The following is a 14713-nucleotide window of genomic DNA, read 5'->3' on the forward strand; positions in this document are numbered from 1 at the left end:
TATATATACTAAATAAAAGTGACATCTGGAACTTCCAAACTGAACAGGTCCAGCTTCCCGAATCAATCAGGTACTAGACGTGTGCAACGCAACCCCGCTCCTGTCTCCACTAACGCTGCCACACCATACGACAATTTACAAAACACAATGTGTGTACATATACAAGCAATGATATAATAAAATAAAACCAGTTATTTTAAATTTATATACGTATTCTGCTAGGAGTACGTAACAGTTACAACTTGCTATATTGGTTGTTATAACTGGTTAGGAGGTGTTAAAACTTGTTCGAACGTTGTACCAACGTCGTAGTTTCGGTGTGTGTTTGGCGGGAATGTTCTGATGTTGATATTTGTGTATTTGATGTTGCAAAGAAAATGTAACCTAACCGTTCTAGGCCTAATACACGCTGGTGCAGTACATATACGTGCTGTAATAGGCCGAGGAATATATAAGTTTGGTGTTTTCTCCGTCCTTGGTAATCACTCTTTTCTGGACTATAAAGTGAACAGTACCAAATTCTACTCTCTAATTGTCCATTACGTCTATATAGGTACGAAGCTGCACATTGTTACAGTAAGTGCTATCTATACAGGAGGATGAGGAACACTGTATTTATCTTCAGTAAATAGTCTTCATGTAAGCAAGCGTCACCACTACCCAGGCTCCGCTGGTACTGTGTTCCCCATCTACACCCTTCCCTACCCTTCACCACCTTCCTTACCCTTCATTACCCTCCCTACCCTTCATTACCCTCCCTACCTTCACCACCTTCCTTACCCTCCCTACCCTTCATTACCCTCCCTACCCTTCACCACCTTCCTTACCCTTCATTACCCTCCCTACCCTTCATTACCCTCCCTACCCTTCATTACCCTCCCTACCCTTCATTACCCTCCCTACCCTTCACCACCTTCCTTACCCTTCATTACCCTCCCTACCCTTCACCATCACGTGGGCATGTTGCCCTTGTGATGACTTTGAGTACTCTAAAAATTTCTTTGACCTAAGTACCGAGAGTGATGACCAGAGACACAGAACAGCGTATGAGTTATGACCAGAGACACAGAACAGCGTATGAGTTATTACCAGAGACACAGAACAGCGTATGAGTTATGACCAGACACACAGAACAGCGTATGAGTGATGACCAGACACACAGAACAGCGTATGAGTGATGACCAAACACACAGAACAGCGTATGAGTGATGACCAAACACAGAACAGCGTATGAGTGATGACCAGACACACAGAACAGCGTATGAGTGATGACCAGAGATACAGAACAGCGTATGAGTGATGACCAGACACACAGAACAGCGTATGAGTGATGACCAGACACACAGAACAGCGTATGAGTGATGACCAGAGATACAGAACAGCGTATGAGTGATGACCAGACACACAGAACAGCGTATGAGTGACTCAAACGAACAAAACTCATTTTCTTGGAGAGAATCTAATCATTATTTACACGACCTGCTGTCTGCTGCAGGAGGAGCTCAAGACGTACCTGGGAATCGAGAAGCGACTGTTTCACGAACTGATGCAGCACTCCCTCATGTGCCAGGTCCGCTACGGGAACTTCCAGGGCCGCCAGGAGCTCCTCACCCAGATCAGGAGGTGAGGCCCCCGCCACCTACACCCGATACTATCAACACCTATAACAACAACAACACTTTTGTAGCTTCCTCACAGTTGTCACTTAGCTGAATGAACTGTGAGGTTCAGTTCCTGGACCCTTTAATGTGCCTCTGTAACCCTTTCCCACCCCCAGCTCACGGGAGGGTGTGGTACGTGGTACTGAGCAGGTACACAGTGAGGTACTGAGCAGGTACAAAGTGGTGTACAATAATCTGTGTTGCAGGTACCTGATCAGCGACTCACGAGTGCCGCTCATCATCCACGGAGAGGCCGGGTGCGGGAAGTCGTCTCTGATCGCCAAGGCCGCAGAGAGGTGCTCTGAGTGGCTGGTCGACGTCCCGCTCGTCGTCAGGTGAGTCCCATCATCCCGCCCCTCCCCCAGAACCCCTCAGAACCCCCAAAACCCCCTCAGAACCCCCCAGAATCCCCCAGAACCCCTCAGAACCCCCCAAAACCCCTCAGAACCCCCCAGAACCCCCCAAAACCCCTCAGAACCCCCCAGAACCCCGCAGAACCCCTCAGAACCCCCCAGAACCCCCAGAACCCCTCAGAACCCTCAGAACCCCCAGAACCCCTCAGAACCCCTCAGAACCCCCCAGAACCCCTCAGAACCCCCATCACTTCTTATTACTAGGTATTAATCGCGGCACTAAGGGCCAGAACGGCGATAGAGGGCGTGCCAAGTGGCTCTCTCTCTATACCTGGAGGTGGAATGGCACTATCTAGACGATCTATTTTGATCTTGTTATGAAAAGGGGGAGAATCTGCTATCAGAAAAGTGGGGTGGAACTATCCTTCATAAATTAAGAAGGGTCTTTATTCACAGGTATAAAAATAAACGATACTATTTTTTGGTTTCAGATGGAAACCATCTTTGAAACTTTCCATCTTTCGGTTGAAAGACGGTTTCCATCTTTCAGATGGAAACCGTCTCTGCCCGAAACGCTGCGCGTGCTAGTGGCTTTACAAGACTGTAATTACCATAATTGTATCCTCACATTCCTTATGTACATTCTTGTATATGCATAAATAAATAAATAAATAAATGGATTTCATAAATGTTTTCACGGTGTATTCGTGTACCGGTCGGTAGTCTTGGCCACAAATAGGATCTTCGAGAGCATTTTTTTTCGTTTATGTTTGGGTTGTTGTGGTTAATGTGGCTAAGCTCGGTTATATTAAATATGTAAACAACTCTTTCTCATGTTATATATTTTCAGGTGGTTGTAAGAATGGTGGTTGTATTGGTGATTGTCAATGGTGGTGATTGTACTTGTAAGGAGTGGTGGTTATGTGCTTGTAAGGGATGATGGCTGGAGCGGTGATTGTGACTGTAGGGGTATGATTGTAGCGGTGCTGGTAGCGGACACAGCGGTGATGGTAGCGGACACAGCGGTGATGGTAGCGGACACAGCGGTGATGGTAGCGGACACAGCGGTGATGGTAGCGGACACAGCGGTGATGGTAGCGGACACATCGGTGATGGTAGCGGACACATCGGTGATGGTAGCGGACACAGCGGTGATGGTAGCGGACACAGTGGTGATGGTAGCGGACACAGCGGTGATGGTAGCGGACACAGTGGTGATGGTAGCGGACATAGTGGTGATGACATAAGAGAGTGGTGAAGGGGGGGGGGGGGGAGGGGAGAGACGAAGAGATCAGGTAGCTCTACAAACCTCCCCGCTCTCTCACTAACATAATATCTGGTCACACTCTCAAGTGAGGAGTCATAATTAATTTTCTCAAGTGTCAACACTTGAGCGGAACCCATAAACTTGGTGCAGCCATTCTGTGAATCAGGACCTTGTGCTGGAGCAGTGGGTCATGTGCAAGGTCACTTGGTCAGTGAGGTCACTCACCTATTTGTGTCTGCAGAATCGAGCGTTGGGTCTTGGATCCCGCCGGTTGTTTAAAGCAATGACTCCTGTACTCCTCTATCATACCTCGCTTTAAAGGTATGAATAGTGTTTGCTTCCATAATGTGGTCCTTCAGTTCATTTCATTTCCCCACTACTCTCATGCTAAAATAATTTTTTTTTTAACATCTATGACTCATCTGAATTTCCAGCTTTTAATCATGTCCCCTTGTTCTGTTGGTATTCCGAGTGAACATTTCGTCTATTTCCACTGGCAATCCCCTAAGTATTTTGTATGCTGCTATCATATCTCCCCGCTCCCTCCATTTTTCTAACGTCGTCAAGTTCGGTTTCTTCAGTCGCTCTTCATATCCCATCCCGTGCAACTCCGGGACGAGCCTCGTTGCAAATTTGTTTAACCTTTTCCAGTTTTCTAATGTGTTTTTTTTAGGTGGGGGCTCCATGATGGGCTGCATACTCTAAGACTGGTCTCACGTAGGCAGTGTAAAGCGCTCTGAATACCTCCTTACTTAGAGCTCCGTCCTCACACACACACCGCCAAAGATTAAGGCAGCGTCTGGGATGCTCCCGGACGTAGGTTCGAATCCTCGTCATGGTCCTTGTGGATTTGTTCCTCCTTACTTAGGTTTCTGAATGACGTTCTAAATTTTGCTAGCGTGATGAGTAAACCACACACCAGAAGATGAGGAGACGACGACGTTTCGGTCAGTACACAATGACTATCGGCTGGATATTGGTCCAGGACGGACCGAAACGTCGTCGTCTCGTCATCTTCTAGTGTGTGGTGGGGTGTGGTCATCATATCTTCAACAAAGTTACTGTGACTCATCGTCTGCTTGTGCTAACGTAGAGTACGCTGCTGTCGTTATCCGATTTATATGTGCCTCAGGAGTTAGATTTGGTGTTACGTCACTCCCAGGTCCCTTTCTCGAATCGTCACAGGAAGGTAGTTTCCCTTCATTGTGTACTTACCCTTTAGTCTCCTGCCACCTAGTCCCATCTCCATAACTTTAAATTCCATAACTGTGTGTGTGTGTGTGTGTAGAGGAAGCCATGGTGTGTAGTGTAGTAAGCTGACGGGTGTACCTGCAGATTGGTGGGTGTGACGCCGGGGTCGTCGACGACAGAGCAGGTCCTGCGCTCCATCGCCGAGCACTGCTGCGCCCTCTTCGGCGACCACCGCGCCCAGGCGGCCAAGGTCAGCACCACCTCCCCCGACCTCACACGGAAATGAATAAGGTCTTCTTGATAGCAATTTATGTTAGAATGTGGATTAATCTGAGATTAATCTTTTTTTATATCGGCAAATTAAAAATTAATAAAACTAATTATTTTACAAGATTCTTCTTTGAATATTAGAATTACTTTCGTAGGAAAGCCTAAACTATAAAAAAGGCGATGTAACCTGTATATTAGAATTTTATATTAAATGAGTTTTGATTCTGATATCAAAGGGTGAGGTCAGTCGGGTTCGGTTTCTACTCACAATCAGGCATTCCGGGTTCGAATCCGGGGCGGCACAGAAATGGTTGGGCGCGTTTCCTATCGCCTAATGCCTCTGTCCACCTAGCAGTAAATAGGCACTCAGGAGTTATTCAGCTTGTTGCAGGGGTTGCATTCTGGGGGAGGATCAGTAATTCGACCATAAAGGGGGGGGGACGCCTCGATATAAGCCTAACATGTATATACACTCACTGGCTGCCTGTCCCCCGGCACATTGAATTATTATTATTATTATTATTATTATTATTATTATTATTATTATTATTATTATTATTATTATTGTTAAGATCTAAAATTTAAATAGTTAATATTCATTTTATTGTTTTATCATTGAGAGAAAATGTAATGGAAACATTAGTAACGAGAAAATTATCAATTGTAGCATCCAACTAATTCTTTACGTTCTTGTGTTCTGGGCTGGAGTGGTCACATAGTCACCAGGTGTTTCTTCCTGTTAGGCAATATTAAACAGAGATATATATGTCAGTTCTTAAACAAAGACATGGGATTTATATTTTAAACTCAATTCGCGTGGTTTTCTCTAGATGTAAACCTCGACTGATGTTGCAGTGTGATCCTGTGTTCCTTTAGATATCAAATGGCATTTGTTAACAAATGTCTTATATCTTGACTGATATTGAAAAGTATTTCTTTCACTTATCCCATAATCACATAAAATCTTAAAACTTGTGCAGATATTTGAACAATAACGATATTATATTATAAATGTATTTTTAATCGTGTTTAATTACACGAGATTATAACATATTCAGCGTATAATTTGTGTAGAATAATACGTTACAAAATGTTACTTGTGACGGGATGACGGTGTGTGCGCAGGGCGTGCGTCACATGGCCGCCTTCCTGACGCACGTGTGGTCGAAGGCGTGCAAGCTGCGTCCCCTGGTCATCATGCTCGACGGCCTCGACCACGTCAAGGGATATGGGTCGACCTCGCTGGAGTGGGTGCCCAGTGAGCTGCCGGAGCACGTCAAGCTCATCATGACGGTGAGGGACGAGTCCCCGCACATGTCCCTCCTACAGAGCCGCGGCGAAGACCACGTCTGCTTCCTGAAGGTAACGCGCCGCTTTCCGCCTTCACAGTATGTCAGCGTCACGCCCTCTAAGATTTCATGAAATTTATGTTTAATATTCCCATGCAATATATATATACAACACATATTATACTTCGCATGTTGATCATTGCCATGTAATAGGAAATTTGGATCATTACAGCTAACCTGAAGTATTGGCTTGAGGTACTACGTGATATTTGATTGATCACAGATGCATATGAGAATGTTTAGTGGACCAAACTGTTATAATTCATTTTGGAACGCCAATATTATTATTGACAATGCGGGGGAAGTAGCATCGTTCACAGAAACATATTGATGCTTGTAAAGTCAAGCTGACTTATTATAGAATCGTTGGTGATTCTTACAGGTCTTAAGACAAACTGCCAAGAGCTAAGTATAGTTGGGGAGGAAGGAGTAAAGGCGCTTATTCTTATGTTTCTCAAATATTTAGATATTGTGCTCAAGTTTAATATTTGATAATGAGAGTGTGATCTTATTTATATAGACTGGAGTTACTCTGGCTTGTTTAAGAGCACCAGGGAAGGCTGGGAGTTCTTGTGAACATGACCATGAGGTTCCTTACACATGCTCGCAGTAATATCCATCAGGTGGGCGAACTTGGCTACTTGGACGAGCACAAGTACGAGTGAGAGAAACTTAATTCTCAGCCATGAAGTGGACATGCTGGGGGGTGAAGAAAGAGTGCTCAGTAACTACGAGGAGGCAGGTGCTGACCCTAGCAAGCCTGGCAGCCAAGAGACTTACGGCACTAATTAAATGTATCTTAAGCAAACATGTCTGCTCCCTTGCACGATCTCCCCACTTCCCCACCACCATCTTCCCGCTCAAGCACTTGTGCTGGACGGTAGAACGACGGTCTCGCTTCATGCAAGTCGGCGTTCAATCCCCGAAAATCCAAGTTTTTGGGCACCATTGCTTCCCCCCCCCCCATCCCGTCCTAAATCCTTATCCTGACCCCTTCCAAGTGCTATATACTCGTAATGGCTTGGGGCTTTCTCCCTTCCCTTCCCAACAGCTTAATTAGCCCGTCCTTTTTCTGACTCGCGGACAAGGCAGAGAGCCGTCCAGTCTTCAGCACCAGAAATTTAATGGCCTTACGCTCATGTACCAGGGTAGTGGTCTTAATTGGCTCCCCACCTGTCCCATCTTAACTAGGTAACTAGAAGACGGCAAGTACTGCAAAGACGCTTAGTCAGCATCAGCTTCAATCTGGATGAGTTTTCCTCAAGAGCATCACTCCATCAGCGATCCTTCGTGCATAGTGTCACTTGTGTCTGGTATATATGTTCTGTCAGCAAGTACATATTTGAGAAATGAAATCTAATAACTATACGCATGGCTCCATCTTCACCCCGGTTCTTTTATGAAAGTTGTCCACCAAATAACAGAGAGAGAGAGAGAGAGAGAGAGAGAGAGAGAGAGAGAGAGAGAGAGAGAGAGAGAGAGAGAGAGAGAGAGAGAGCGAGGTATGAGAGAGAGGTATATGAAAGAGGGGAATGAGAGGTATAGTCTCGGGTAGTGAGAGAGGAACATGTGCACAGGTGCCGCCGCTCACCGTCGACGAAGGGTACAGCAAGTTTGAGGGACTCGTGAAGCAGCACCACCGTAGCGTCAGCAAGGAACAGAGGGAACTGGTCAGCAAGCACATCCAGGAGTGTCCACTCCCACTCTATGTTCAGGCAAGTAACACACACACGCACGCACGCACGCACGCACGCACGCACGCACGCACGCACGCACACACACACACACACACACACACACACACACACACACACACACACACACACACACACGCGCGCGCGCGCGCGCACAGTATCGCACAGAAGTTCGGCCCCAGCATGGAGCCCGTACTTTGTCAAGCACAAGACCATGCTTGAAAAAGTTCAGAGGTATGCCACTAGGCTAGTCCCAGAACTAAGAGGCATGAGTTACGAAGACAGGCTGCGTGAAAAGTACCTCACGACACTGGAAGACAGAAGAGTAAGGGGAGACATGATCACTACCTACAAAATTCTCAGAGGAATTGACAAGGTAGATAAAGATAAGCCGGTCAACACGGGTGGTTCGCGAATAAGGGGACACAGGTGGAAACTGAGTACCTAGATGAGCCACAGGGACGTTAGAAAGAACTTTTTTAGTGTCAGAGTAGTTAACAAATGGAATGCATTAGGCAGTGATGTGGTGGAGGCTGACTCCATACACAGTTTCAAATGTAGATATGACAGAGCCCAGTAGGCTCAGGAACCTATATACCAGTTGATTGACAGTTGAGAGACGGGACCAAAGAGCCAGAGCTCAACCCCCACAAGCACAACCAGGTGAGTACACACACACCATGGATGTGGGGAGGGGGGGGGGTGGAGTGCCAAGCCATTACGACTATATAGCACTTGGAAGGGGGTGTCAGGATAAGGATTTGGGAAGGGACGGGGGGAAAGAAATGGTGTCCAATATCTTGGACGGTCGGGAATTGAACGGCGACCTGCATGAAGAGAGATCGTCGCTTTACCGTCCAGCCCAAGTGGTTGGTCACTGTGAGGAAGAGAGAGATATTTGACATGATAGGCCCCAAAAGGATCGAGGGAACACTCAAATAATTACACATACGCGTTTTAAAGTAACCCGTCCCCTCCCCCCCCCCCCTAATACAACGTCGCATTTTGACGTATACTCTATATAAGACCAAAAATTGTCGTACTTGGGAAATGGTAGCGGCTCGCACAACTGACATCCTGTCCCGTTTTCTGTTTTGGGTCCTCTGGTAGGTTAGGATAAGGGCACTTTTCTACGACAGTTTCTTGACGTTGGGAAAGCGTAAGAGGACGGACTGTTTAAAGACAGCTTCAGGATATTGATGTAGTAGAAGACTCTAGTGAAGCGGTGAAGGAAGACTCAAGACTCAGACATACAAATATGCTGTTAACAAGACTAAACATTTACTGTTGTGATGTTTGTGTTTTTGTGTACTTTTTTATTCCTATATGATTTAATATGAACATAAATGGTTAGGGTCCTGATGTTGAACTGTTGTCACATACTGATCCGAGGGAATGTTTTCATTGTGAACATTATAAGTAAGAAGAAAAAACACTGAAGTAACAAGAGATATATACACCGAGAGGTGTATATATCTCTTGTATATATACACTGAGAGTATACTTTAGTCCTGGACCATGTTAAGGACTAAAGTAAACTGGCTGACTGGTCAGTAAGCACTTGTGATGACATTAATTACCCATCACCAAACTAAAACAGAAGTGGGAGATGTTGTTAAAGATTCGCTACCTGGAACAAAAAGTTCCAAGTAACACGGGCTATGGTGAGCCCGTAGATAGTTATTAAGTGGGAGAACTAATGTTGACGTGGTGTCATGGTCAGGTGGCGGGAGAGCTGGCGGGCCAGTGGACCGGGCCTCAGCTACCCCTCACACCCACACTCCACCAGCAGATCAATGTTGTCTTCGACCATCTGGAACACACCTATGGCCAGGTAAACCTTCGCACAATACCCAGTAGCGACGCCAATGATTCCTGTGTCACAAAACTTATGCTCGCTTCATACAAAGTTCATTACACAAACTTTGCATTAGAAATTCAGTAATGAGACTTGTCAAGACTTGATATATTCGTCCTTGATATATCCAGTCATCGTTACCTTTCACGTGTCCAGTGTGGTTTAATGTTTTTACTCTTGGGTAATTAAGTATGATTGCCCAGGTGGAGGTGTCGCACACGCTGGGCTACTTGACGGCTGCCAAACACGGCCTCTCAGACTCGGAGATGATTGACATTCTCTCCTGCGACGAGACTGTTCTGGAGAAGGTCTTCGTGCACTGCACCCCGCCAGGTGAGAGACTGTGTCTCCTAGGGCACGACACACTTTCTTATCAACCACAAGAATTATGTCATTTTTATATGATCACTGTACCATATGTAAGGGAATGAGATCAGAGGTCACTTGCGTGCATCATAAACAAATATACTGCCCACTCTGGGTGATTCCTTTGACAATTAAGCCAACGGCTTCCTATCTCTATTCAGACCACTAGAGACGGTGCCCCTTAGGTAAATTATATATTGTATACGGCCTCTACTCGCTGATCATTGAGACATGACTGTGTCTGCAGTACGTCGGTGTCCGTCGCTGCTGTGGGTGCAGATCTCTAAGCAGCTTGAGCCGTTCCTGATGAAGAGGATCGTAGCTGGGATCTGCCTCCTCACGTGGCGTTACGAGAGCTTCCGCGAGGCAGCGCGAGCACGCTACCTGGGCACGCCCGACCAGATCACCGCCAGCTGCACTGAGCTCATCGACTACTTCCAGGTCGCTCTTGCTTCTGCATGTCAATATATCTCCACCTGAAGGTGGATATATATATATATATATAATATGTCGTACCTAGCAGCCAGAACGCACTTCTCAGCCTACTATGCAAGGCCCGATTTGCCTAATAAGCCAAGTTTTCCTGAATTAATATATTTTCTCTAATTTTTTTTCTCGTGAAATGATAAAGCTACCCATTTCATTGTGTATGAGGTCAATTTTTTTTTATTGGAGTTAAAATTAACAAAGATATATGACCGAACCTAACCAACCCAACCTAACCTAACCTAATCTATCTTTATAGGTTAGGTTAGGTAGCCAAAAAATTAGGTTAGATTAGGTAGGTTAGGTAGTCGAAAAGCAATTTATTCATGAAAACTTGGCTTATTAGGCAAATCGGGCCTTGCATAGTAGGCTGAGAAGTGCGTTCTGGCTGCTAGGTACGACATATATATATATATATATATATATATATATATATATATATATATATATATATATATATATATATATATATATATATATATATATATATATATATATATATATATATATATATATACATATAATATATACTATTTTCACATGTAGGCTATCAATTTTAAGGAATTCAGAACGTACTCACTCCTATCTAGTTTTCCTTATACTTGTACCCTCTTCAACGTTCAAAATTTTCAATTACAAATATTTGTAATTTTCCTTACTTGTCTGGTACAGGATAGTTGCCTGTCGTCTCATCAAGCGGTGCTCTCAGTTTATTAAAATGTTCGGCCAAAGTTGAGGAGTCCCCCTTGGAGTGTGGAGAAAGTTAGCAACTTCACGCACTTTCTTGGCGTTCATCACCAAACTATTTTGTATGTGTCCCACAGTGCACCAAGGTTCATGTGTCCCACAGTGCTCCAGGGTTCATGTGTTCCACAGTGCACCAGGGTTCATGTGTCCCACAGTGCACCAGGGTTCATGTGTCCCACAGTGCTCCAGGGTTCATGTGTCCCACAGTGCACCAGGGTTCATGTGTCCCACAGTGCACCAGGGTTCATGTGTCCCACAGTGCTCCAGGGTTCATGTGTCCCACAGTGCACCAGGGTTCATGTGTCCCACTGTGCTCCAGGGTTCATGTGTCCCACAGTGCACCAGGGTTCATGTGTCCCACTGTGCTCCAGGGTTCATGTGTCCCACAGTGCACCAGGGTTCATGTGTCCCACTGTGCTCCAGGGTTCATGTGTCCCACAGTGCTCCAGGGTTCATGTGTCCCACAGTGCACCAGGGTTCATGTGTCCCACTGTGCTCCAGGGTTCATGTGTCCCACAGTGCACCAGGGTTCATGTGTCCCACTGTGCTCCAGGGTTCATGTGTCCCACAGTGCACCAGGGTTCATGTGTCCCACAGTGCACCAGGGTTCATGTGTCCCACTGTGCTCCAGGGTTCATGTGTCCCACAGTGCTCCAGGGTTCATGTGTCCCACAGTGCACCAGGGTTCATGTGTCCCACTGTGCTCCAGGGTTCATGTGTCCCACAGTGCACCAGGGTTCATGTGTCCCACAGTGCACCAGGGTTCATGTGTCCCACAGTGCACCAGGGTTCATGTGTCCCACAGTGCACCAGGGTTCATGTGTCCCACTGTGCTCCAGGGTTCATGTGTCCCACAGTGCACCAGGGTTCATGTGTCCCACTGTGCTCCAGGGTTCATGTGTTCCACAGTGCACCAGGGTTCATGTGTCCCACAGTGCTCCAGGGTTCATGTGTCCCACAGTGCACCAGGGTTCATGTGTCCCACAGTGCACCAGGGTTCATGTGTCCCACTGTGCTCCAGGGTTCATGTGTCCCACAGTGCACCAGGGTTCATGTGTCCCACAGTGCACCAGGGTTCATGTGTCCCACTGTGCTCCAGGGTTCATGTGTCCCACAGTGCACCAGGGTTCATGTGTCCCACAGTGCACCAGGGTTCATGTGTCCCACAGTGCACCAAGGTTCATGTGTCCCACAGTGCTCCAGGGTTCATGTGTTCCACAGTGCACCAGGGTTCATGTGTCCCACAGTGCACCAGGGTTCATGTGTTCCACAGTGCACCAAGGTTCATGTGTCCCACAGTGCTCCAGGGTTCATGTGTTCCACAGTGCACCAGGGTTCATGTGTCCCACAGTGCACCAGGGTTCATGTGTCCCACAGTGCACCAGGGTTCATGTGTCCCACAGTGCACCAGGGTTCATGTGTCCCACAGTGCTCCAGGGTTCATGTGTCCCACAGTGCACCAGGGTTCATGTGTCCCACAGTGCACCAAGGTTCATGTGTCCGTTATTTTTATCTCCAAGATTATAATCAAATCTTCAAACCGTTCTCTCTCATTCAACTTCTTAACTTGTTCGCACACAACATCACCAAATGCCCAGTTATCAGACCTATTGGCATGAGGTACCTGGAGCTTTGCAATTACTTTATTCTCTCTCGTGTTCTTGAGGATATCCTCATAATGCACCCAAAATTTGCAGATGTACCTAAATGTGTTAATAATAAAAAAAATCCTTGGGTCCTTGTGGGATACGATCACACTCACCATTAATCCTATTTTACACAACACCAACATATATCAGACACACTTTCAAATATTTCCCTCACTGTTCTCGTATAATATACTTAAGCATACCTTACCGTGTTCAAAATATGTATTAATAATATGTACAGTATAACTGTCATATGCAGAAATAATTCAGTCTATAGGAATTATGTCAATTCCATGTTATATTTCTGTTCTAACATTCAGGTCACACATTACCATTACAGTATTCAAGAATTCTCTAAGTCACCCTCAAAATCTCATTAAATGCTAACTTCTGTTATCACACGGTGGAATATGCAATAACAGTCATCACCTTTACGCTTCCACGCTTGTATTTCACACAAACTTTTTGTCCAGTAGTGAAACTTTTTGTCCAGTAGTGAGGGAAATTATTCAATGCCTACATATACCACTCTTTAGTCACTGACAGGCTCCTTCTCTTATTCTTTCACTCATTAAACTGACCCCCATTCCACTCTTCATTATAATTTTCTTTGTATATTTGCCTTGCATAAACTTAGCACGTCGAAATTTCCTTCTTTAAGAACGTTTACCACTTCCAATTTCGATCTTTTTCTAATTTACTCTTCTCATGTTTCACGCAGTCATACGATACTGCCTATGTGTTGTGGAGGATAGGCAAGTAGGTGTGACCCCCAGATGCGGCGATATTTTCACCTTTAGTAGGATGAGCCTGCAGCCTGATCCACTAGGACCCATAGTGTGGAAAATGCTACATTAATTACATCACACAGTGATAGGCGGTAGGGTCACCGTATCCCTTTACCATACTGATATAACAAACCAGAACTTCAAAAGAAAAGGTTGAAGTTACTGTTGTTAATAAGTAAATAACTCAACCCACACACACACACAAGAAATGAGATGAGAGTGACGACGTTTCGGTCTGTCCAGGACCATTATGTGACAACGTTTCTGTCCGTCCTGGACCCATATCAAGTCGTGACAGAAAAAGTGGGAGAGATAATCAATTTACTTTTGTTTCACATGTGTGAGTTTGGTTATATGTTTCAGCCAAGTTATTGTTACTTATTGCTAACTGTTACTGTAAATAGATAATTTACTTCAATTTTCGTGCTCATCGGTATATAACTTGCAAGTATCTCTCTCTCCAGGGCAAGTGGGCCAACGGAGTGAAGAAGCCGCTGCCTGTGGACGAGGCTGGGGTGGAGGACTCCAAGGACCGTTACGTTCTTGACCAGCCCATTAAGTACCGGGGCAGGTGAGCCTCATATTGTGCCATGCTCTCCTAGGCCATGGTATAATACTGGGTCATGGTCTCATACTGGCTATATTCTTATACTGCCTATGGTCTTATACTGTTCCATGATCTTATACTAGGCTATGATCTCATACACTTTCTCTAATCTTTTGCATGTGCTTGGAGGGAGCTTCCTGCAGTAGGAACAATAAGATATCAAGCTTAGTGTTGAGATTGTGCCTTAATAATGTTTCCTGATGCCTTGCAGCAACATGTCCAAGATCTCCGTACAGCCAGCCTTTGTTCGCCACAACCGACGCACGCTGGACGAGCTACCGTACCAAGTCCTACAGCTGCGGGGCCGGATACTTGAGGAATTCATCCTCAACTTTGACTGGGTGTACGAGAAACTCTGTGGATCAGATACATACCAGGTAAAATGTTTTACCTAAAGTTATATATTTTTCTTATTTTTATTCTTGTG

General features: G+C 45.6%; 1 protein-coding gene across 4 annotated transcripts in view; it reads left to right on the forward strand.

The window, feature by feature from the left end:
• Positions 1-14713, forward strand: part of LOC123764226 (NACHT domain- and WD repeat-containing protein 1) — a 102891-nt gene that overhangs the window by 66715 nt on the left and 21463 nt on the right. For all 4 annotated transcript variants that reach the window (XR_011225255.1, XM_069315873.1, XM_069315874.1 and 1 more), the window contains 10 exons: positions 1496-1623; positions 1868-1996; positions 4617-4722; positions 5868-6104; positions 7669-7806; positions 9509-9619; positions 9847-9976; positions 10257-10450; positions 14144-14250; positions 14498-14663. Coding sequence is in view for 3 of the 4 variants with exons in the window: in XM_069315873.1 (XP_069171974.1) it covers positions 1496-1623; positions 1868-1996; positions 4617-4722; positions 5868-6104; positions 7669-7806; positions 9509-9619; positions 9847-9976; positions 10257-10450; positions 14144-14250; positions 14498-14663 (1446 nt within the window). In the remaining variant the exon portion in view is untranslated. The remainder of the gene's footprint in view (positions 1-1495; positions 1624-1867; positions 1997-4616; positions 4723-5867; positions 6105-7668; positions 7807-9508; positions 9620-9846; positions 9977-10256; positions 10451-14143; positions 14251-14497; positions 14664-14713) is intronic.

The sequence above is a fragment of the Procambarus clarkii genome, chromosome 82, assembly GCF_040958095.1.
Source record: "Procambarus clarkii isolate CNS0578487 chromosome 82, FALCON_Pclarkii_2.0, whole genome shotgun sequence".
In the NCBI taxonomy this organism is placed as follows: Eukaryota; Metazoa; Arthropoda; class Malacostraca; order Decapoda; family Cambaridae; genus Procambarus; species Procambarus clarkii.